Source organism: Lepidochelys kempii, chromosome 25 (assembly GCF_965140265.1).
Source record: "Lepidochelys kempii isolate rLepKem1 chromosome 25, rLepKem1.hap2, whole genome shotgun sequence".
NCBI classification, from domain to species: domain Eukaryota; kingdom Metazoa; phylum Chordata; order Testudines; family Cheloniidae; genus Lepidochelys; species Lepidochelys kempii.
In genome coordinates, this window is record NC_133280.1 from 11111390 (window position 1) to 11135166 (window position 23777).

At 54.5% G+C, this 23777-nt stretch overlaps 1 protein-coding gene across 12 annotated transcripts in view; it reads right to left on the bottom strand.

The window, feature by feature from the left end:
- Positions 1 to 6211: 6211 nt before the first annotated feature.
- LOC140903277 (interleukin-6 receptor subunit beta-like) overlaps positions 6212 to 23777 on the bottom strand; it is a 35763-nt gene continuing 18197 nt past the window's right edge. For 8 of the 12 annotated variants that reach the window (XM_073324292.1, XM_073324291.1, XM_073324298.1 and 5 more), the window contains 8 exons: positions 20492 to 20711; positions 19717 to 19896; positions 18908 to 19009; positions 18208 to 18354; positions 17980 to 18120; positions 17200 to 17296; positions 15672 to 15753; positions 12999 to 13990 (listed from right to left, as the gene is read on the bottom strand). In XM_073324292.1, coding sequence (XP_073180393.1) covers positions 13424 to 13990; positions 15672 to 15753; positions 17200 to 17296; positions 17980 to 18120; positions 18208 to 18354; positions 18908 to 19009; positions 19717 to 19896; positions 20492 to 20711 — 1536 coding nt within the window. In that variant the 3' untranslated portion in view covers positions 12999 to 13423. Of the gene's footprint in view, positions 7100 to 10842; positions 13991 to 15671; positions 15754 to 16022; positions 16145 to 17199; positions 17297 to 17979; positions 18121 to 18207; positions 18355 to 18907; positions 19010 to 19716; positions 19897 to 20491; positions 20712 to 23777 lie in introns of those variants that run through there. The other 4 variants (XM_073324295.1, XM_073324293.1, XM_073324289.1 and 1 more) reach the window with 4 other exon arrangements.

Consider the following 23777-nt stretch of genomic DNA (forward strand, 5'->3'; position numbering starts at 1 on the left):
AAATTCTTTGAATCTAGGTAGCAGAGCACAGAAGTTAGCCTAGAGATGGGGACAAAGTCTGCAATGGAAAACTCAAACAATGCAAAGGTTAAAACAGTGAAGGTAAAAGGCTAGCATGCCGGGGCTCCATAAAACATTTGATTCTTATGGTGATGGTTGTCTATATTGCATTTCTCTCATCAGTTGCATTTTGTTTGCTTCAGCCTTGCAGGAGAGTCCCAGACCCCAGGACTGATCCTTGGTTAGAAACTGAAGGAAATGTAATAATAATGTAGAAACCACCCAGATGATAGCTACCAATCCAGTTTGTTTACATACTTCATGGCTGGCTTGTAAAAGATGCTCAGGGTCACTGTGGGAAGCCAGCAGGCCTGGAAACTCTTGCAGGATGCCCCAGGGTTTAAGGAGAGAAGTATCACTCCTCACGGCCATCCTGGAAGGTCCCATTCACTCAACACGCACAATGTGATCCACCTGGGCAGAAGGAACCCCGTTGATTATAGTGCAAACCCATGGGGGCGCAAGGGGCTGGTTGCAGGGACCATTGACTCGGGTTGCAGGCTTGAGACCGAAAGGTAGTGGGCCTGATTCTGCAGAGCCCTGCACTCTGCGCAGTCATTCCCACCGGGCAAAGTGGGTGCACAGCAGGTGTAAGACGTGCCCGTTGTGTTTTGCACCCATGTTGCACTAGTGGGAATGGCTGCACAAGATTCAGTGCACTGCAGAATCAGGCCCACTACCTTTAGGCCTCAAGCCTGCAACCCGAGTCAAGGGATCCTGCAATCCGCTTCTTCAGCTGCACGAGATGCATCTGAAGAAGTGGGGTTTTTTACCCACGAAAGCTTGTGCCCAAACAAATCTGTTAGTCTTTAAGGTGTCGCCGGACTCCTCGTAGCCTTCCCCAGCCAGCAGGTCAGCAGCGTATCCGGCTGCGTGCTCTGCGTCCCCACTGGCGGGGGTGGCACAAAGCAGGAGTGTCACGGAGGACTTTGCACTTCCAGCTGTTGGTTCTCTAGTGCCACAACCCTGGCTAGTACCAAGTCGATAGCAGTGCCCCCTTTCGTTGGAGACTCCCTGCTGCCCTTCCCAGGGGCATGGACCCCCAGCTACAAAGCCTTTCCATCTCTCTAGGTGTTTAATTACCCCCTGCCAGCTGCTAAGAGTTTAGATTCTTGCCTATTTGCTTTTCTCGCTTGAGGTCTTTCTGTGGGAGGAGCTGATCCATAGAGCCCCTGGGAGAGGCAGGGCCACTTAGCTGGCAGCCGGCCCAGGGCGTTCGTTAGGTAACCATGCCGTGTTTCTTTCCTTGGTGGGGTGTAACATGTGCTCCCAAGCATGTAACAGCCGTGCCTCCCTCTGAATGCCTCGGAAGTCAGCACACAGGACAGGGCGGGGTGGTTACCCAGATGCCTGTGGGGATGTCTACGCTGCATCTAGGAGCAGGTGGCAGGGTGGCTGGGGCTCGCTGCCAGCTGCAGTGTAGACACACCCTGGGTGCCTCCAGTGGGCAGCCAAGTCTCCCCCCCCCACCCCCCCAGAGGGGCAGTGATTCCAACATGGCTGCTCTCCTCGCCGCTTCTTTAAAGGGCAGTTTCTGAGCTGGCCTGGTGTCCCCGTGGTCAGTGCTTTCTCCAGCCCCTGATCCAGCTCCGGCTGGGGCAGCATCTCCAGCTAGCAGGATGCCATGTATGGCCTAGGAGGAGGGGTGGGGGGGAGGTGAAAAGGAGACGTTTTCAACAGGGAGGCATTTTGGGAGGTGGGGGAATGTTTCCTGTGTATTTAAACTAACCCTTTCTCTCCCACTCATCTGACACTAAGCTCCCCGAGATCGCTCTTGCGGCTCTGCTAGGCCTTAGGTCCCCATCGGGCTCTGGTACTAACCCTGTAATCCCCTCCCCTAGTACTGGTTCCCCCAGCTCCTCCAGTGCCCTGCGACATTTGAAATGACTGGACCGTGGTTCCGTGATCTGAGCAGCCCTGAAATCTCTAGACTCCCTGGAAAGACAGGATCAAACCCCACCAGACTCACCCAGCTGATCCTTCCAAGGCTGGTAAAGTGAGCATCACGCCCCTTATTCTAAGAAGCCACCGAGCTCTCTGCCGGCTCTGTGCAGATAGTGAAGATCCAACATCACTTTCATGAGGACGGGGGGGTTCCCCTGCTCTCCTCAGCCCAAACCTTTCCCCACACCCACGTGTGGTACAATGTGCAAGCTGGTGGCCTCTGTCCCGGAGGTGCTACGGCGGAGCGGCATGGTCTCTTTGCAGGGCATGATGAGCGGAGCTCCAGCAGGAGCTCTGCCCGCGAAGGGGCTTGCGGGGAAGGGTCCTTTGGCAGAAAAGGCACCGTGTACACGTCAATTACTACTAAGCCACCTAGCAGCCCTAATTGGCATCGGAATTGCTAACAGGCCCTTGCCGGGAGCAGAATCGGGGCTGTAACATACTGAAACCTGACGTGCTCCTGCTAAATTCTCTAGCTAGCAGCCCTGTTTTCTACTGGAAATGAAGTGGATCCTGCCAGGGCCCTGGCTTGTTTGCTTAGCCTGGCTGCAGTTAAACAACCAAAATAGTGCAGCTTTTCTTCCCAGCAATGAGCTGATTTGCCTAGAGGGAGGTGGTGCGTCCGAGAACCTGCCCAGAACGGGGTGCTCACAGGTTGCAACCAATGCCGGTGGAGGGGTGGGCGGAGAGCTGCAAAGGGTGGACCTAGCCACGAGAGGCCCTGCCTGTAAATCTGTCCCTCCAGTCAGGATGTTGCGGGTGAGTCTCGCGGGTCCTTGGAGAACCCCAGCCTTATTTCGAAGGGGTGTTTCCATTCTAGTGACTCAGGCCCCAGGTAGGGTTGCCACCTTTCTAATCACACAAAACCGAACACCCCTGTCCCGCCCCGCCCTGCCTCTCCTCTGACAGCCCGCCCCCGCTTGTTCCATCCCCCACCCTCACTCACTTTCACTGGGCTGGGGCAGGGGGGTTGGGGTGTGTGCAGGGGGGTGAGGGCTCCAGCTGGCAGTGTGGGTTCTGGGGTGGGGCTGGGGATGAGGGGTTTGGGGTGAACGAGGGGGCTCCGGGATGGGGTAGGAGTGCAGAAGGGGGGTGAGGGCTCTGGCTGGGGGTGCAGGCTCCAGGAAGGGACTCCAAGCTGGGACAGTGGGTTGCGGTGCAGGAGGGGGGTGAAGGCTCTGACTGGGGGTGCGGGCTCCGGGAAGGAGTTTGAGTACGGGAAAGGGCTCCGGCTTGGGGCAGTGGGTTGGGGTCCCAGCAGCACTTACTGTGGCTCCTGGGAAGCGGCCGCCAGGTCACTGTGCGCTGCCCTCGCGCTTGCAGGCGCCACCCCCGCAGCTCCCATTGGTTGTGGTTCCCAGCCAATGGCAGCTGCGGAGCCGGCACTTGGAGCAAGGGCAGCGTGCGGAACCTCCGTGGCTGCCCATGTGCCTAGGGGCTGCAGGGACATAGTGGCCACTTCCGGGAGCTGCGTGGAGCTAGGGCAGGCATGGAGACTGCCTTAGCCCCGGGCCTCCACTGCGCTGACGACCAGAGCCGCCAGGGTCCCTTTTCGACCAGGCTTTCCAGTCGAAAACCAGAGGCCTGGCACCCCCAGCCCCAGGCCTGCAATGAACTCTGCACTGGCAGCCCACTGCACCCACCTGGCGCCCATTTGCAGAGAGCTCACTGCAGGAGCGAGGTCTTAAATATTTGCCCTATCAGAGCATTTACAATCCAAAGGAGCCCCGCAGGTACTGGCCATTGTTTGTTGATGCAGACAGAGGGGCCATGAGCTGGGATCCGTAACAGATCCTGAAACAGAACTCATCAGCCTAGTCATTCTGAGTGGCCACATCTTATTGCCTGGCAGCTGGATACAACAGCCAGTCGAAGGCGGAAGCAGCTGCTCAGAAATGCCGCACTTAATAAGCCAAATTCATCCCTGCTGTGGAGCCAGTTATGCCTTTGACTTACACCAGGGAGGGTTTTGCCCCAAGATGTTTTCTTTCCGGCCTTGTCCATTTTAATTAATAATTAAGCAGACAGGGCTGTGTGGCCCAGGGGTCTGCCCTGGGGGAAGTCCATTTCAAAGCTGGGTCTGTTGAAAGCATGAGTCTCTCCTGGCTAAGCTAAAGATCCAGCCTCTGGCTGCAGCTGGAATAGGCTTACACCTGCTGTGGGTGCGGGACCCCTAACGCACGAGGTCCAGTGGTTTGCACTTCCACCTGTGTGGAATGCCCCCATTCTGCCCCGGAGACCACCTGCCACTTCTGGTGATTCGACAGGCACAGTCTCCAATTTTCAATCAAGCTTTTGCTCCTTCGGTTGCTCTGTGAACCTCCCCCTCCCCCCCGGCCCCTCCCAGGGGAGAGGGGAACCCCAGAAACTAAGCATGGATACTGGAGATTCAGTGAAACTGATGCTACACATAGGGCTCTCAGACGCACAAAGCAAAGGGCGAGAAATCATTATGTTTGAAACGAATTTCTTCCCCATTAGCGTCGTCTTCAGTGTTTCTTGTAATAGTAGGTAAAAAAGGTCACGTCTGACCTTAATACTTCAATCTAAAAGGGTTAGTGCAGCTAATGGCTGGGGGGGTTGGCAAAAGGAGGGGCGGAGGGGCAGGTGTCCAGGGAGCGAGAATGTTAAACAATCCGTATGGGTTAATGACGAGAAATCCCATTCGCAGTGGAAAACTCGGGCTTTTTTGAGACAGGCCCTAGAACGAGACTGGCCAAAAGGGGATGGCACTGTGGAACCCAGGCAGGGCTTTAATTGTTCGAATGGAGCAGGGCAGGTCTAGGCACAAAGGCCCAGGAAAGGATCAGAACTAGCAGGACGAGGTAGGTTCACTTTGGGGTTTTGAGTTGAGAGCAATGAGAAGCTGAAGCTCTGTTGCCCTCCGGTGTCAGAACAGCAGAACGGCAGCGGGAGAAACCAGTCCAGGACTGGAATCAAACCACTGGCCATTCCATTTTCATGAATGGTAAGGCAAGACCCTATGAAAGAAAGCATGAGGCCCGCCCCCAGTCACCTCTGCTCACCTGTCTCCCGGCTACCAGCATTGCAGGATGCGCTCTGCTGCATTGCTGACTTATGATCATAGTAGGGGAGGGTGTGTGTTTTGGCTACCGGGTGCGTGATGGCTGTAGCCAAGGCTAACTGGGCTGTACGACTGGCCCGCAGTTTCAAATGGACGTGATAGCCTTTGCGTTCTTCACTTTCTGTCTTGTGTTGTGGCTATGTGCCCTGTTTTGCCCCAGCGGGGCCTGGATTTGACAGGCACAGGGGATTCTTGCATTGCATAAACACTTTGCCATCTGCGAGTTAGCCAAGCAGTTTGGCATCTACAAATGAAAGGCACTATGGGGAAAATTTGAAAAAGCCCTTCAATGACTTGGGAGGCTAAGTCCCATTCGGGGACCCACAGCACACTCACAGCCGTGAGTCTCAGAGCCCAGGTCAGCTGACTCAAGCTCACACCATGGAGGGTAAAAATAGTGGGGTAGCCGTTTGGGCTCCCGCTGGAGCCTGGGTTCTGAAACCCAGTGAGAGTGGAGGGTCTCAGCGCCCAGAATCCAGCCCAAGCCTGAATGTGTACACTGCTGTTTTCACTCCCAGAGCGCAAGCCCCGTGAGCTCAAATCAGTTGACCCGAGCTCTGAGACTTGCTGCCACGGGTGCTGGTTTTGCAGTGTTAGATGTACCCTGTGGCTCTCTGACGTCTACATCCCATTTCCGTGAGACTTAGGAACTTTGGAAAGGCTACCCTCTGGCACTGAATGGCTGCGTAATGCTGGGTTTCATTGGGGCACTGAATGAAACAGGATAAAAAACCTGACCTGGTGACTGGAGCATAGTGAGTTATTGCTGCTGCGGTTGCATTTCGGTTACAAACCTCTCCAGCCGTGCACGAAATCTATGCCAGGCTGGCATATGGCCGATGCAGGGCTGGGAACAATTTGTGTGTGTAAAGTAATCTAGGTCAGTTTCATCCTTATTATGTGTAGTGGAGTAGCTTCTAGAGCAGGGGTTCTCAATCTTTCCAGATGACTGTCCCCATTTCAGGAGTCTGATTTGTCTCGCGTACCCCAACTTCCACCTCACTTCAGAACGACTTGCTGACAAAATCGGACTTAAGAATAAAAAGTGTCACAACTACATTAGCCCTGAACAATGGCTGACTTTCCCAGGTTCACCATATCATTATAAAATAAATCGACTGGAATACACATATTGTGCTTGCACTTCAGTGTGATACTTGTGAGCCTCGTCTGAAGCCTGAGCCGACCGGGACTGAAGCATGTAACTTCGCTTCAGGGGGCCTCTGTGAGTGGGGCCCTGAGCAATTGCCCTGCTTGCAACCCCCTAAGGCCGGCCTTGCACTTGTGACCCCCCTAAACCTGTTCCACCCCCCATGCCCGGTTGAGAAACACTGATCTAGATGAGTTGATGTACCCCCCTGGAGACCTCTGCATACCCCCAGGAGGACGCTTACCCCTAGTTGAGAACCACTGCTCTATAGGACCAAACCAATCTCAGGGCCCCACACGGCTAGGTGCTGCAGACACGCATCATGAGAGACAGCCCCTGCCCCCAAAGAGCTTACTGTCAAAATACACAGTGAATGTTAGAACCCTTTCCTGCAGGCTACCATGCCGGAGGCCCTTACAGATACAGAGCCATAAGCCAGGCCCAGACAGGGCCCCCGGGCCTTGGGGAAGGTTAAGAACCAAAAACTGCAGGCAATTTCTTTCTGCAGAAAACATCTCTGATTTCCTAGGCTGAGAATTTCTCCTACACATTCTCCTCGCAGCCACCATGACAGCTGCTGCGTCCTGACGCATCCCTACCCTTCCCGTTAGCAGCGGGTCGCAAGCTGTTCTCTAGAATAATTAGCCACAAGTCCAGGCTAGAACATTTGCTGGAACAATGTGTCGTACTTTGTTTCACTGGAACGAAGTGTCGCGTTTTGTCTGTTTCCTCGGGACTGCGACGAGAAAGGCAGCAGGCGCCCGTGAAGCAAACTGTCCCTCGTGCTCCAGGCGCAGATGTGATTAACCCTCCGGTTGCCGGATTCAAAATAATACACAAGGCCGATATCCAAGAACATCCTGTCAGGAAATGCAGTGTACTCTTGCTAAGCACGGATGGGTTTTTTTAAAGACATGCAAAATGGCCTTAGCCCTGCACCCACTGGAGAACTGTGGGCACAAAGCAGGTCTCTGGTTGGCACGCACACCCCCCTTTTTTGCCTGCAAACCCTCAAATATTTGCAAGAGGCCCTTGGAAAAGGTAGCTCTTGGTGTGCTTTGTGCGGCCAGGTGACTAGGAGCCTCGCCAAACGGTGAGTGTCACCGACATCAAGGGGCAAGTAACACAGACCGGGTCCTCCGCTGCCCCTACAGCTCGAGCCATCCTTCACAAAGCGCCTGCTGGCAAAGCCGCTCTTCCCACAACGTTCCTATGGACCTGACTCAACAAGGGGCTTAAGCACAGGATGGCGTTTAAACGGGATTATGCCGGTGCTAAAAGTTAGGTAGAAAAGCAGGGCCACGATTTTCAAACCAGACTAGTGATTTTGAGTTCCCACCGTGAGCCACCTGCAAGGGGCCTCATTTTCAGAAAGGGCCAAGCACCCGCTCCTCCGACAGACCAAGCCCATTCAAGTGTCTCTAGTGCCTTTTGAAAACGTAGGCCTGTGGGCATGTGCATTGGCCCGTTCTAAACAGACAGTGACAGTGAAAGCCAGTCCCAGCTCTTTGGTAAACACCCCGGAGTGAGCCAGCACCCATTCCAACGCCCGGCGTGGAGAGAGAATGGAAAAGCAGCTTCCAGATTGCGCTGAGCTCCTGGAAAATACCCACCTCCTTTTATAGCTGCGCTAATGCACTCGCTCTTGACAAAAGAAACAGGAGTCTGTCCCACGGGGAAATCTGGACAGAAAGGGCTTTGTAGCACCAATGCGGTTCGAAAATTAACTCCACAAAGGGCAGGTGGGTGAAAACGAACGCTGGAGCGAAGCGAGGATGGAAAATCCGAGAGCGCGCTTCTTGCATTTCCTGCCATTAGCCGGTTTGCAGCTCTGCCTTACCAGGGAACCTGCAAAGCTTTGATTCCCAGACCAACAGGTTTATATCACATCGCTCATCTGAAGAATGACCTTCGGCTACAAACCTACAGACCTTTATAATATTATAATATTAAATATTATAATAACTGCATTGGTGTGTCCATTTACACTACTGCCCTCTGCTGTATGTAATCTGAACTGAGTGTGTCATAAGCCCTATACTGCGAGCAGCTCATGACGATTCTCTGTTAGCTCAAACGATTAGCACCTGGGCTTTTTGGACCAGAAGGGTCAGTTCTATTCCCACTGCTGCTGTGGTATGCTGCATGCTAACAGCTGTCAAGTTCCCAGCTAGTGCTCGCTTTGTTACAATGCTTCCTTGCTGAGCAGCTCTGCTACCTGCACCGTTCCTTGTCACATCCACCAACTTCACCCACGCGACTTCGTGTACCCATTGGCATGAGCAAAGGGGATGCAGCCACACCTACAATCAGCCACCTTCTCCCTACACGGCCGCCTCGGTCCCCGATCTGTAAAACAGGGAAGATCCCTACCCCCTTCTCCAAGCCTGTGTCTGGTGCTGGAACGGGCTTGCTGGGGGTCTACCCATGAAGCTAGGGGTGCGAGTCCCAGCTCTAGGAGTGATGCATCAAAACAGCATATAGCACGGACAGTGGGTGGCTAGGCTTGGCTTTTAGCAAGCTAGCTGGCTGAGAGTGAGTGGGACTACGCCTCCGTGGGCCGGGAGTCACATGCTCCACTCCAAGCGTAGACAGACCCTTAATACAGACGTACCGCACCTAGCACAACTGGGCCCTGATCCCTTCAGTGCTACTGTAACAACTCCTACGTACTAGTGCTCCTCAGGGGAAAAGCACCCGAGCAGTGCAAGTCACGGCCGCCGGGACCCATAGAGTTTCTGTAGCACAGCTGTGGGGGACCAATTTTCACCCTTCTTATAAAGCCCATTGAATTGAAACATCAGTCTATATGCTCTTTCTCTCTCCCCACAATGCCTTTTAATTAATTTCCTCTTCAGAGCGGTTTTGTTCCCCTATTCAATTGTTTCCCTGTTCGCTCGGCCTTGTCCCTGCCAAAGGCCTTCACAGCTGAGGTTCCTGGCTCGAAAGCCTTGATTCTTTGCTCTCGCACAATGCAGGGCCACAAGGATTGTTGTAACCGGAGGCAATTGTCTGTCCTTTTCCCTCCACAGCAGTGTCTCCCGCCCGGCCTTTGGGGAAGTGAGTCATCCCTTTGTTTGCATCCCCCCAACTTTCTTTTCTTTGGGGTTTATATTTAGGGCTTTTCTAAATAATTCATTTGCATGGGGTGGGAGGAAGTGCGGGATTTGTGTTTAAACAAGTGACTCTAGATTGTTATCAACTCCGCTCTGACCTTCCTCCATTTAGCTAACAGAATTCTTTGCGGTTCGTGAGTTGTGTTATGGTAGAGTTACGAGGTCCCATCCAAGATCGGGACAGCACAGCCACAGAGCAAGGTACAGTCCCTGCCCCAAAGAGCTGAGACTCAAAATAGACAAGACCAACAAAGGGTGGGGGAAAGGAGGGCTGGTTGACCCTGTTTTACAGATGGGGAAACTGAGGCAGAGAGCGCTGGCCCAGTGTGTTGGCACATAGAGTCACACAAACGGAGGAGGGCTGAAAGGGAGCTCAAGCCGTCCATCCGCCAGCCTGAGGCAGGATTAAGTATGTTTAGACCACTCCTGACCCATGGTTAATGGCTAACGTGTTCTTAAAAACACTGGCATGTGTCAGATGGCTCCTGGTGAAGGGGGCCAGCACGTTTTTTATTTATTCTCTCCTGTTGAAGTGACTTGCCCAAGGTCACAGAGTCAGTGTCAGAGCTGGGGCCTGAAGAAAGAGTTCCTGCAGCCTGGGCCATTATCGTAATCCCAAGACCAGCCCTTCCATCTAAGGAAGGTCCTGCTCTGCTTCTGGTGGGACTGTAACAGGGGCAGCTGCCTCCCATGTACCCCCTTGCGGGCAGGGGCCGCTCTATGGCACCCTGCTCCTGTTCCCCCCCCCCTTAGGGCCTTTTAAAAATCCACAGCGCAAGGGTGGTTCAAACATTCTCCCTCATTGCGGCCAGTGACCTATACGAAAAGGTCAGTCTTCAGCCCAGCTGGCCTTTACCGTTTCTCTCCTGCTTGGGCAGGGTCTCTGCCAGGCCACCCACTGCCTGGAGAGCTAGTTCCTCAAGACCCTTCTTGCTCCCTGCAGTAGCTGCAGACTTAGCTGCAGTTTCCTGGGGTTCCCCTTTAAGTGCAGCTCTGTCTGAGGGCATCGCCCGATTCCCCAAAGGCGGGATCCTCCTGGGGTAAGGTTGGCTTAGCCCCAGGCCTTCCAGCCTCCCCCTGCCCCTTACAATGACTGATGCACATTTACATTCCTCTCAATGGGGCAGTTCTGCTTCGTCACTGACACGCAGGCCTGGGAGTCGGATGTGACGAAGTGGGACTGTTCTTAATGTTTCCTCTGAATACTGTAGGGGTGCCTCAGTTTCCCCTATGCATTTCTTAAGTCTTAAGGCGATGCTCGGGAACTGCTCCCTACGAAGCCAGTCAGGACTCTGGGGAAGTCTCCTCTCTGTGAGCAGACTGTCTTCAGGGCAAGAAGCTCACACGGCTTCCACCTTCCTGGGTCTGACCTTGGAGCATTCAGCATCCTCTACCCCTCCGTGTGCTTCCCGCAGCGAGTCTGCCTATGCAGGGTCCTGGGGAAGCCAGAGAGTCCTGCCCCCCAACTTCGCAATCAGACGCGACTCTTAGCCAGCCAGTAAAACAGGTTTATTAGATGACAGGAACACGGTCTAAAACAGAGCTTGTAGGTACAGAGAACAGGACCCCCTCAGCCGAGTCCATTTTGGGGAGCAGTGAGCCAGACAACCAGTTCTGCACTTCACTCCTCGTCCCCAGCCAGCCCCAAACTGACTCACTCTCCAGCCCCCCCCCCACTCCTCTGGGCTTTGTCCCTTTCCCTGGCCAGGAGGTCACCGGATTCCTTTGTTCTCCAACCCCTTTAGCTCTCACCTTGCAGCGGGGAAGGGCCCAGGCCATCCGTTGCCAGGAGACAGAGTGTCAGCCATTTATGTACCCTGGCCCTTTGCTCTGCACCAATTACACCCCCTCATCCCACCCCCTAGAGACTTAAGAACTGCCTAGGGGAAACTGAGGCACCCCCACAGTATTCAGAGGAAACATTAAGAACAGTCCCGGTTCATCACATTGGGACACTCCAATTTTATTCCCAGCTCTGCCATGTGGGGTATATTTACACTGCAAAGAACCCCCCACCCCCAAGGCTCAGAGCCCAGCTTGACTGACATGCAGCGAGGCTAACAGTAGTGTAGACGTTCCCGCTCAGGCCACAGCCTGGGTGCCAAGGCTCCACCCCATCTCCTGAGGTTGCAGAGCCCAGGCTGCAGCCCAAGCGGGAATGTCTACGCTGCTCTTTGTAGTCTGAGCCAGAGGCAGTTGACCTGGACACCGGGATGGGGCGGGAGGGTGTGTTCTTTGCAGCGTAGACATACTCAGAGGGTTGAAGCTGATGGCTCATCTCCCCGGGAGCAGTTTCCCCACCCACCATGTGAGAACAAACTCGTCCTGGGCCCGGCAATTTGTGTTGTCACCAACACCCGGGCAAGGCAGGTGCATAACACCCCACGCTCAGCGTTCTCCACCCACACTCACAATTTACAGCAACTTTGCACGGGTGTGAGCGGTGACACAAGCTGCAAGGGAAGGGGGTAACTCCAGGCTCTACTGGGTTTCAAAGGATGCCGCAGACAGAGGCTTAATCAGAGAGGATGTCTCTGCACCTAAGACCAGCCGCCCATTGTAATTCCTTGTATTGGCATAGACCTAGAGGCCCCAGCCCCTTTGCGCTAGGCGCTGTACATACATAACCAAGAGACGCTCCCTGCCCTGCAGCGCTCACAAGGGCAGGAGAGGATGAGACAACAGGTGTCTATAAACAACACAAGGTCGCACTGAGAGGACAATGGGATAAGTAGCAGTCACGGCCTGGCAGAGGGGAGGTCTAAGGTGGGATTTGAAACCCACGGCCTCCTAGAAAACAGGAGGGGGGAAAAATGCAAAAGATTGGCTTCCTCTGGATGTTTAATAACTGGGGGGTAAAATTATTACACATGCCCCCCATTGCCAAAGACTCTGGTGCTGAGCAAACAGTTACAATAAGACACAACCCAATCCCTATCAAAACCAGACAGAACACAGATCAGCAAACACGCATGGCTTCATTGTTCCACAGCACTTATATCTGCGTGATGCGCACTCGGTTTTAAATGCAGAATGCACGCCCGGTTGAGGGTGGGGTGGGAAATCAGTAAGTCTTAAGTACCCACAAATAGCAAAGCTCATGTGAAATTCGGAGAGAAAGCTCCATAAAGGAATCCAGTTTAATCCTGTGTCAGTCAGCTACTTTGGCAAATGCTCCCCGCCAGTGAGGTTTGCTGGGCTTCCAAGCCAAGCGGTGGCAGTTCAATTAATTGTGGGTTATTTAAGACACGGAATGTATAGAAATAGAGGCGTATCCCTTTAAATAGTTTGTAGGCCCTCCAGGGGCGCTCACCGTGTTCTGTGTTGCAGAAGCTGCCAGAGCAGCAGCATATGGAGCTTGACCTGGCTTTTCTATTTTTTTTTGTGGGGGGAGGGATACATTTAGTAAACAAAGTTATTTGGGACCCAACAACGTACTGCGGGGAACAAACCCAGACAGGCGGAGGGAATGGATAACAATCCCCACAGCTCCAACGCCTACGATCATTGCTAACAGGACCCAGGAGCATGTAGCAAGAGGGAGGGGAGGCCTTTAAACACACTGGCAGGACTTGCTAGCTGGACGGTCGCTGTCTTGCTTGACATCACGGGGGACTGGACTGAGCGTGAATCAAGAGCAGGAGCCAGGCTCCGAAGACAGGGTCTGGGAAATGCTCAGCTTGTCCAAGGCTCAGGCAAAGAGAGCGACACGGCACACACGGATCAGCAGGCTGCGTTAGTGGGAAAGGATTGGCCCTGACTGGCTAAGCACGAAGCATGGGGAAAAGCCGGCAGAGGCGGGGGAAGAGGAACACCTCCCTGCGCCCGTGACTATTGCATGGAGATCCAGCCCCATAAAGCTCCTTCCGGCCCCATTTTCAGCCCTCCCTGGTATCATTAAGGCCGTGTTTTGATCAGCAGGGCTCTCACTCCCACCCCTGGAGGAGCTGGGCTCTGCTTGATGCCCCACTCCTCTGCCTGGTGGGGTAAGAGTCCACCGAGATGGCCTTATCACCCTCCCTCATTCGTACACCTGCCCTGGGAGCGGAGGTCTCTCTCCAGAGGCCGTTAGGGCGTCACTGGGCTGAGTGCGCCCGCAGGGTGATCTCCATTAGGCTGGAGGTCTCCAGATCCCTCCACAACCAGGGTCCTCAGGAGCGGAAATGCCCCCAAGGAAGCTAGCCCTCCATCTGGCTGTTGGCCGCATTGCCAGCATGACCCATCCAGGGGCTCACAGGATGGGCTTTGGGAGCAGATCCTCAAGCCAGGCTCATGGCTGGGACCAGAGCTCTCTGGGCTCTGAGGGGTAGGTTGGGACCAGGGAGCACTAGATCTTGGTGGTGCGCCACTGGGATATGCCCAGACGATCACTGTGGAATACTCCACCTTGCTTTGGCGTCTTGCCTGAGTTTGGTCTGGGGTGGTCACGTCTCCACGGAGGATGGTCTGGAGGGGCTGACTGTATTTTTCCCCGGCGCTGGAGGCCTCTGCTGGCCAGGTGCTTTCCAGGAAGGACTTGCACATTATCATCTCCTCCCGCTGGCCACAGATGACTCCCGAGACCCCATGGAACGGAAAGTCGGGATACCCCGCTCTCTGCTTTTTGCTCGGCTCCACTGGGAAGTTCCCCAAGTCCTGCAAGGGTGAGGAGGTTACATGGAGAGCTGAACGAATTATTGATTTTTTTGGTTTACGGGCAGATGCCCCCCCCCACCCTTCAAAGAAAGTAAATGGTTTGGTTTGAATTGAAACTGAATTATTTGGGGGTTTTCTCACTGAAATAAACACATTCATTTTGGGTTGAACTAAAATGTTCTGTTTGACTCTGATGAATTTCGCCCCCCCCCAAGTTTTTTGGGGCAGGTCATTTTGGGGTATTTTTCACCCACCTTTTAAAAAAAAAAAGGGTACCAACATTTCAAAAGAAAAATGCCGTTTGGAAACAAGAAGCCAAAACATTTCATTTCAAAATGGCCAAACTGTTTTGACTTTTTCAATTCCACTACTGCCTCCCGCACTCCCGCTTCATTTTGTTTTTCCGGCCAAAACTATTTGCCGAATTCAACTGAAATTCACTCGTCATTTCGCTGCCTCCCAAATGCATTTTTTCCGTGACTTTACTATCTGCCAAAAACATGCCCCCTAGCTCGAGTAATGCACACAGCCGCTGGTGACCTATGACTGCGACAGCCAGCGGGCAAATTACATGTGTCCCTCCCATCCCCCCCATAACATGATGGTGCCAGCCAATGGTGCACAAAGGAAGGGCCCAGGGAATGGGTGGCTGGCAAGCAGCTGAACTTGGCGCATCCCTGCAGAGAAAACCCACCGGGTGCCCGTGGCTGAAGAAAAACAGAGACCCGCGCCTTTAAGACCTTGCAGGGACAGGAGACATATTGCTACGTTTAAGGGACTTAACGCAGTGAGAGAGCAGTGGTGGAGCAGTCAGACAATGGGCGTCGTGCCTGGAAGCTCAGCACTGAGAGATGTCAAGTCATTGGGGAAGGGTGTTTTCTTGTCCTGTGGGGAGGGTGGCTCGGTGTGACAGGGGACCTGGCAGAGACTCGGAGATCTCCCAGCCTGGGTAGCCTCTTTCCCTTCCACTCCCGCCTTCTCTCTGTGCTCCTTGGAGACATGACCTCCAGATCTTACGGCACTGGGAAAACAGCCTGGGGGGGCCGGGGGAGGGAGAAGCTCACAGTCTGCTCCTCGTACATTTGCCAGAGACGGCGACCAATTCCCAGAATAGGGCGCAGGAAACCCTCAGGCAGGCGGAGCCAGCTATTAGCACTCCTCACATTGACCATTTTCAGTTATTAGCAACATTTGTCTGGGGACAGAGCCCAACCCCCTGGCTTTCAAGTTCAAGGGATCTGGATATTAGCACCTGCCTGGCCACTTCCTGACACTATTTTTTGTTAGTTGCAGCCCTGCAGGCCCCCAGCACCCAGCTCCTTGTGGAAAGCCCCAACCGCAGGCAGGCTTGTGGGGCTGCAGCCAGGGAAGGAAGCACTGGAATGTGCACCAGAGCCTGGTGCCAGACCAGGGTGCAGCCTGGAGAGCACGGGGAGGTACCATGCAGCCCTATGGCCTCCCCGTGCCCCGGCTCCCTGGGGAAAAGCCTGGCGTCCAGCGGTAAACCCTCTCCTTGCTGCTGTACGGCACCGCAACTCCCCAGGACTGCCCCACACTGCAGGGGCCTTCCTCTTACTGGCAACTTTTGGTTAATTAGCAACTTCCTGCAGAGCAGAGAGGAGCAGAGAGGCAGCGAACCGAACAGCACCCACCACATCTCTGCAGAAAAACGTGTACTCACCAGCCACAGCTTCGGTGGCAGCCAGCTGGCCAGGTGGCTTTTAGCGGGGTCAGGGACGTGCGGCCACAGGCAGCCCTGTATTCTGTGGAGGACAACACCCTGCATTGGTAGGGAGATGACCACGTCGAGGAGGGAAAGGCCTCTCTACATTCTTGTGACTAGCATGGTCTCCCCAGGGATTGGAGGCTCCATTAGCTAGGGCCCTGACACTGGATCCAGAGGTACCAGACTAGGGGGCTGGTCCAGCACTCACTGAAATCAACGACAGGCTTGAGTGGGCTTTGGAGCAGGCCCTCTGAGCTTTGCTGATTATGTCTGCATTGCCTAGGGATGCCTACGGCATTGACTAACCTCCCGAAGTCCTGTCCCAGGATGCACCAGGCTCAGGGTGAAGGATTCTGGGAACGGACTCTCTTTGGCTGCTCCAAAGCTCTGACAAGAGTCCTGAAGGGAACGCTAAGATCACAGGAACACTAAATGTTTTAAAGGGAAAGATGAAGGCCCTTTTGTAGATAGGAAAATAACGATGAGAGCCCACATTCCTATCGGAGCACTTCCCATCCCAGAGGGCTCGGCAAACTCTGCACAGGGATTCTTGGACCCACCACGGAGTTGCAGATCCCGGGGCTTGGCAACCTGCCCTGAGGGGACGAATCCTGCCCTGGCTGGGGGATGGACGGGGTGGGACCTCGTAGGTCTCTTCCAGCTCTGACTTCTAGGATTCTGCGAGTCCCTGCTAGGGGAACGTGGCGGCTTTTTAACAGCACCCGGCACCCCTATCCTGCCGCTCAGGACAAGGAGTGGAGGGGAACGTTGTGTCCACCTAGAACTTCAGGAACAATTAAGGAGGTGGAAGGGCACGTAGGACACCAGGGCTAAAATCTCCTTGGCAGGAAGTGCCACGAGATCGTTCATGGCCAAAAGCCCTCTGCGGGTGGAGTGTAAGTTCTCAGCTACAGGACGGATCCTGTGGCAGCACAGCATTCCCTCGCACAGGGATCAGCAACCTTTGGCTCGTGGCATGCCAGGGAAAGTCCCTGGCGGGCTGGCCCAGTTTGTTTACCTGCTGCATCTGCAGGTTCGGCCAATCGCAGCTCCCACTGGCTGTGGTTCACCGTTCCAGGCCACTGGGGGCTGCTGGAAGTGGCGGCCAGCATCTCCCTTGGCCCGCGCCGCTTCCCGCAGCCCCCGCGGCCACGTGCCAAAGGTTGCCGACCCCTGCCCTAGCACCATGCTGGGGTACGGGGCTTAGTGCCGTCTCAGCATGAAGAGCATCCTCCGCTGAGTTACCCACCACCCTCCCCAGCCCCACGCTGACTCAGCAACGTGGTAGAGGGCACTCACTTCTCGAACGCCACTTCCTTGCAGCATAGTACCTGGCTGTTCCTTGGTGGTCCCCCAACCAAGCACTAACCAGGCCTGACCCTCCTTAGCTTACAGGATCCAACGGGAGGGTTGGGGGAGGGAAATCACCCTCACCCACAGACACTCAGACGGGTGGCCGGATGGGACTCACAAACATACGTACAGGGGGTGCTTGAGGACGCAGGCCAGAGCAGCCGTGATGAGCAGGACAACTAGCCCCATGCACAAAGAGGACAGCAACAGTTCAACCTTCCCATTGTCTGTAAAGAAAGCAGGGAAAAGCTTTAGGTGTAAAGCCACTGGGGACCAACGAGCAAGAGCCCTTGGGAGCCTGCATTGCAGCCCCCCCCCCCACGGTGCATGAGCTGACATGCTAGGGATTTGCCCAGGGACAGCACAAAGCCCAAGACCAACGGCAGTCCACAGAGACTGTCTCCCATTCTCTGCTGCCCCGCATGATCCTTTGCACCCATGCAAGGTGGGTGTAAGATGTGAACATTCTGGCTGGGGGACACTTGGCGGCAGTGGGGACAAAGGCCTTGTGAATGTACCTGATGCAAAATGGAGTGACCAATCTCAAGCCTTAGGAAGCCTGGAAACTCTAGCTTATGGGGAGGGGCTCCAGGGGAGATGCTCACCCCAAGGGGGAGAGGACCAGTACGGGGATGGAAACAGGAGCAATGGGATGGAGCTGGGCAAAGGGGAAAATGTAGGCGGAAGTGCAGAATCGAGAGCGATCCAGCGAAGGAATCATCTGCCCCAGGGAAGCGGTGGAAGCCCCATAGCTTGGTTGGAGCAGATGCTGGTAGGAATCCATCCTACCTTGGCCAAGGGACAAGCTACATGTGCCCAAGCAGGTCTCTGCCACCTCATTTCAGTGCCTGCTGACCCCTCCCAGCACCCCCAGTCTAGGGCATAGCACCCGGTTCTCCACTTTCCTCACCAAAGCTGCTGGTACGGATAGAGAGGACAGAGCCCTGGGTGCTTCCCCCGTCGGTGCTGGCGGAGATGCCCACCCTCACCACGGAGTTGGGAGCCAGGCCCACGATGAGATAGCGACGGACGGAGCCGTTCACCACCACGGCTGTAAGACAGGAGATGCCGCTGCTCAGTCCCAGCTGGTGAGCCCAGGCCCAGCCAGCATGGGTCACAAAGCCGGTTGGTGCCTTACCCTGGGCGTCTTTCCCCTGCTCCTCGTAGGAGATGGTGTAGTTCCGGATGAAGCCACCTTGCTCCTCCAGTGGGACCTCCTCCCACTGCACCTCCACCTGGGATGGCCAGACCCGGGTGGGATGCAGAGTTGGGGCACGGAATGGAGCTGCAACCACATAGGGGGTGGCGAGGAAAGGGTTAACCAGCCCCATCCCAGGCACCCAAAGCCGAGATCCCCTCTCCCTTCATTCCCAGCTGTGGTATTTCAGGCTTTTCATCAGCAGGATCTCAAAGCCTGCCACAAATATTAACTCTTTCCATCCCCTCCCCACAACTCCATTAATGCCCATTTTACAGATGGGGAAATGGAGGCATAGAGCAACTATGTGACTTGTCCAAGGCCATGCAGCAGGTCAGTAGCAGAACTGGGAATAGAGCCCAGGAGTCCCACCCTAACCACTAGACACCGCTCCCTCCTCCTTGCAGGAATGAGGGGTTCCAGACTTACAGAAACCAACTCCATGTCTCCTAGGAGCTCCCCAAACCATCCTCTGGCTGCCGGGAGGGAGGGGAAGATATGAGCTCAGCAGGAGACACAAGACTAATGCTTCCCCAGTGGCCCCTGCACCTTTTCCCACATCACTGGCTGGAGTGCTGCTGGGTTTCTCTTAGGGGTGGAAGGGATCTGGCCGCGTCTGCCCCGAACACTCAGCACCTACCCATCTGCTTTGAGTAAGCACTTGTAGAGCCTGCAGCCTGGACGGCTCCATCGCTCAGGGCAAAGATTGTCAGGCTGTAGAGATACCCCGGCTCAATTGCCTCTGCGGGGACATGACAACGACAAGCGATGGTGAAACCTCCCGTCTCTTCCACATCATAGCCCCAGGGGACGTGCACCCCAGAGCATAGCCTCCCTGCTTCCCGCTTCAGTCCCCCATGGGGTGGGAGGCTGCAGGAGAGCTTTGGGGCAAAGTGGGTCCAAACAAACGAATGGACACTTCTCTAAGCTGGAGCACATCTGACAAGAAGACTCAGCCCACATGCTTCAGGGTATCCACTGATCACCATACTGGATCAGGAAGGAATCCACCCCCCGCCCCATGAAGCTGTCAGCATCACCTATTGTTGGACTTGCTTGTTCCCCGCTGGTAATTCCTATACTCCTGCCTTGCCTGGCTATCCAACTTCACACCCAGCCTGGGGGACGTGGGCTGACGACAGGGTTTGAACTTGGGACCTGCAGTAGTACTAAAAGCCTGAGGCCGTAACACCGGAGCTAGAGGAGTAACTCTGCAAGCTAGGAGCAGGAGTGGGTTCTTCTCCTCGTCTGTTACTAGAGGAGGACAAAGACCCGCCTCTCACTGGCTCGGTGCTGCGGGCATTGACAGTGCTCTGCAGGGGCTTATTCATGACACTACCTCTGATGTGAAGTCCTAGCTAGGATGTGGAGGAGGGTCCTGCCTCTGTTTCCCCCTCTCCCTCCCCCTGCTCTGTCACTTCTGGAATCACTCCCCCACCCGCCAGTCACCTGCCAGGACCACCCTGCTGATGTTCGTCGGCTCATAGCGCCAGCTGCTGCTCTGCCCCCGGTTCTCCGACGCCCGGCCCCACTCGACGACATAGGCCACTGCAGCAAAGCCAGGGGGATCCCACCGCAGAAGGAGGCTGCAGTCGCTCGCCGGAGAGACTAGGACGGGCAGCCGCGGCACTGAAAGGAACACATGGATAGCAGAGAGGGAGGCATGCCCAGGGCTGGGCTTCAGGTGCTCACGTTTCTGCGGGGGGAAGGACCATTTGCCTGTCTCCCCCCAGACCCGGTGCTGAAGGGGAACTCAGGTCAGGTGGTGCAATGTCCCCCCCGGTGGTCCCTCTGCCTGGGCGGGGAGAGATGGAGCCGACAGGGTCCCTGGGGGCTCCCAAGCATCCGTTGCGCTGAGGGCCCCGCGCTGTCCACACGTGCTCCAAGAGGGCAGTGCACTAGTGGGGCTCCCCATTGTATCAGCCCCTGCCGGGGGTGCAGCTGAGACTTCCCCAGCTGGGGTCCCATTATGGGCTTCACCTCCCCTCCCCATGGGAGCCCAACGCCCCAGGGCTCCTGGCCCGTCTGGTGGGAGCCACCCCCACATAGTGATAAGTGCCTGACCCCCCCTCACCCCGCCAGGCACAGAACCCCTCCCACATTCCCCTGCAGGATGAGCTCAACAGCACAACCAAGGGCCGGGCCGGCCACCACCCCACCCTGCTGAACGCTGCCTCGGGAGCGAGACCCAGGCCTGGAGCGCGGAGATCAGGCTGGGCGTCACCTGCTGGGGCCTGCCCCGCCGGGATCGACAGCTTGGTCGCGGGGGACTGGCCCACTGAGTTGCTGGCGGTGAGGAAGAAGGTGTGTTCCTCGGAGGCCGGCAGCTCCAGTGCGCACTGCAGGGAGAGGGTGAGGCATGCCACGACAGCCGGCTGCCCAATTCGCTGCCAGCGGAGGGTGTAGGTCAGGATCCTGCCGTTGGCTTCCTTTGGCTGCAGGGGCTGGGAGGAAAAAGCCGCATCAGGCCGAGCCTCACGGCGGTGCAGGAGTTAGGTGGATGGCTGAGCTCTCCTGCTAGGACTGGACTGAAGGAAGGACGCAGTAGAACTGACTGAGAAATGACTTTCCCCATGAAACACGTTTTCATTAAATAACCCTCTTGCTTCTCAGAGTCTCCATGAAAAGCCGCCATTATTATTTTTTTGGACAAAAATGGAAATTTTATCAAGACAAACCCTTTTTTCTGGAGAGAACAAACAAACCAGTCCCAAACAAAACACTCTGATGTTTAATTTCCTAGCAGTTCCAACACCATTGCAAACAGGAAATCACCACCAAGTGGGTGTGTTTCTAGTGGGGTCCTGCAGGGATCGGTCCTTGGCCCGATGCTCTTTAAACACTTTTGTCGATGACCTGGACAAGAACATAAAATCATCACTGATGAAGTTTGCAGCTGACTATAAGACTGCGGGAGTGGTCAATAATGAAGAGAGCAGATCACTGATATTGAGCAATCTAGATAGGTTGGTAAGCAGGACGCAAGCAAACAATATGCGTTTTAATACGGCTACATGTAAACGTCTACACCTAGGAACAAAGGATGTCGGCCCAACTTACAACAGGCTCTATCCCAGGGAGCAGGGACTCTGAAAGAGATTTAGAGGTCATGGCTGATAACCGACTGAACCTGCGCTCCCGGTTGATGCTGTGCCCAGAAGGGCTAATGAGACCCTTGGACGCATAAACAGGGGAACCTAGAAAGGGAGCAGAGAGTCAGATTTACCTCTACTGGCACTGGTGTGACTGCTCCAGGAACAGTGTGTCCAGTTCCGGAGTCCACAACTGAAGAAGGATAATGATAAATCCAAGCAGGTTCAGCAAAGAACCACAAAAATGATTAAAGGATTAGAAAACCCGCCTGATAGCGACTGAGCTCCTTGAGTCTATCTAGTTAGCTTAACAAAGAGAAGGTGAAGGGGTGACTTGACCACAGGCTATAAATATCTACACGCGGAACAGATATTTGACGAGCCCATTATCAGTCTCGCAGATACAAGTGTAACCAGATCCAATGGCTCCACGTTGAAACTGGACAGATTCAGACTGAACATAAGGTGTAAATTTTTAACAATGAGGTTAATTAAGCACTGGAACAATTACCAAGGGTCATGGGGCATTCTCCATCAGTGACAATTTTTAAATCAAAGGTGGATTTTTTTTTAAAAAAAAAGGTGGGCTCTAGTTCAAACAGGAATTATTTGGGGGCAGTTCTGTGGCCTGGGCCATGCAGGAGGTCAGACTAGGTGATCACAACGGTCCCTGCTGCCCTTGGAATCTAAGCATCGGATACACAGAAAACACAGGAGAGAAAGAACAGGTGAGTGTTAAAGAGAGAGAACCAGAAAGTGTGAGTGAAAGAATGTGAGCAAGTTCAGGAGAGAACAAGGGACCAAGACAGGCCAACAGAAAGCGTGATTGAGGAGGAGATGGAAAGTCCGAGTGACTCAGAGAGAGAATCAGCTATGCTGATGTCCCTGTTCCTATGGAGCAGTCTGCATCAGGGCAATGGCCCCTCTCAGTACGTCTACACTGCCCACTAAGCCCACAGTCTGACTCAGGTTTGAGCCCAAGCTCCCCTCTGTTCACACACAAAATCAGTCTAACTTGAGTCCACAAGCAACTCAGGATCTGGGTCCTAGAACCCTGCTGGGGACAGGTTGGGTGAGAGCACAAGTCCTGCTGTCACTCAGGTTCAAGCCCTGTCATTTTGCAGTGTGGACACACCACTCAACCCACTGACCTGAGTCAGAAGGGCTGCGTAGTGGAGTGTGGACAGGTTAAGCACAGCTGTGAGACCTGGATCCAGTAACCGTAAAGCCAGGTTTACAACGCAGCGTGGACACTGAAGTCCACACGCTTGGGTGACAGAGAGATGCAGGCTTAGTGTGCAGTGTCGACACCCCCGCAGTTACACACCATGCTGCTTCAGTACTGTGTCACCAATGTGCCTGTTTGCATAATGCTTGAAGAGACAGGAGATATCCACGCGTCCAGGCTGGGGCTACTGCTGGTGGAGAAATAGCTGCTGAAACTTTTTTCCTCCAGTCGGAAAATGTCAATTTGTTGAAAACGAAACTTTTCAGTGGGATGGTTCAATGAACCCTTCAGTCAAAACCAGAGAGAGAGAGAGAGAATGCGAGTGACTAGTCAATGGACTGGTTGTTCGGGCTTCCACTAGGGGCAGGGAGAGTTGCCCTATGAGACGTCTCTAGGTAACAAGTGCCTGGTCCCCCTCACCAATGGGGTTGTTGGGTGCCCACTCCAGAATAGCTAATTGATTAGGGCCCTCAGCTGGGAGGTGTGACCCACGTCCTAACTCAGGCAGAGCAGGGGCTATCGTGGGTGGGGGTCTCTCTTGAAAAGTTTCAAAAGGTCGTGGCTTACTCCTGATGTGGAATGAAAACAAACTTCAAACCCTCAAATTTTTTTTGTTTTACCAAAAACCGGAAATCTTGTTTTCCACCCAGCCCTAGCTGGGACACAAACCCACATACAGCCCAGCTCCTAAATCCTTTCCCAACCCTTCCCAGGCAAACAAGTAACGATCTGAGAATGAAAAGGCCAAATGTGCCCTGCATCATCCAATCTCTCTTGGGGCTGGCCTGATCGTATTTGCAGAACTTTGTCTATCCCTTGGGGCTTGTCCCTGGTTCCGATGCTACTCATGTCTGGCATGAATAGCTCATGCCGGCATGAATCAGGAGCAGCTCTGCTTAAAATCAGAGTGAAACAAGTAATGGGGAGAAGTCAGGCCCATTGATGTCAATATGGCTTTGCCAGCAGAATTAAGCCTTAGACCGAGCCCTAAAAGCTGGGGATTCTCAGTCAGGGACTCTCCGGCAGATGGTTCTTGTTAATTGTACTTCTTGTTCTTTTTTTTTTTGATCATTAACTGCTGCAGGGGCAACCACAAGGAGTCAGGCCTGGAGTCACCCATGACACGTGCAATGAAGGACTATAACCCAACTCTTTATCGCAACCCCTTCCCAGGTGGTGTGTCTGCGCTG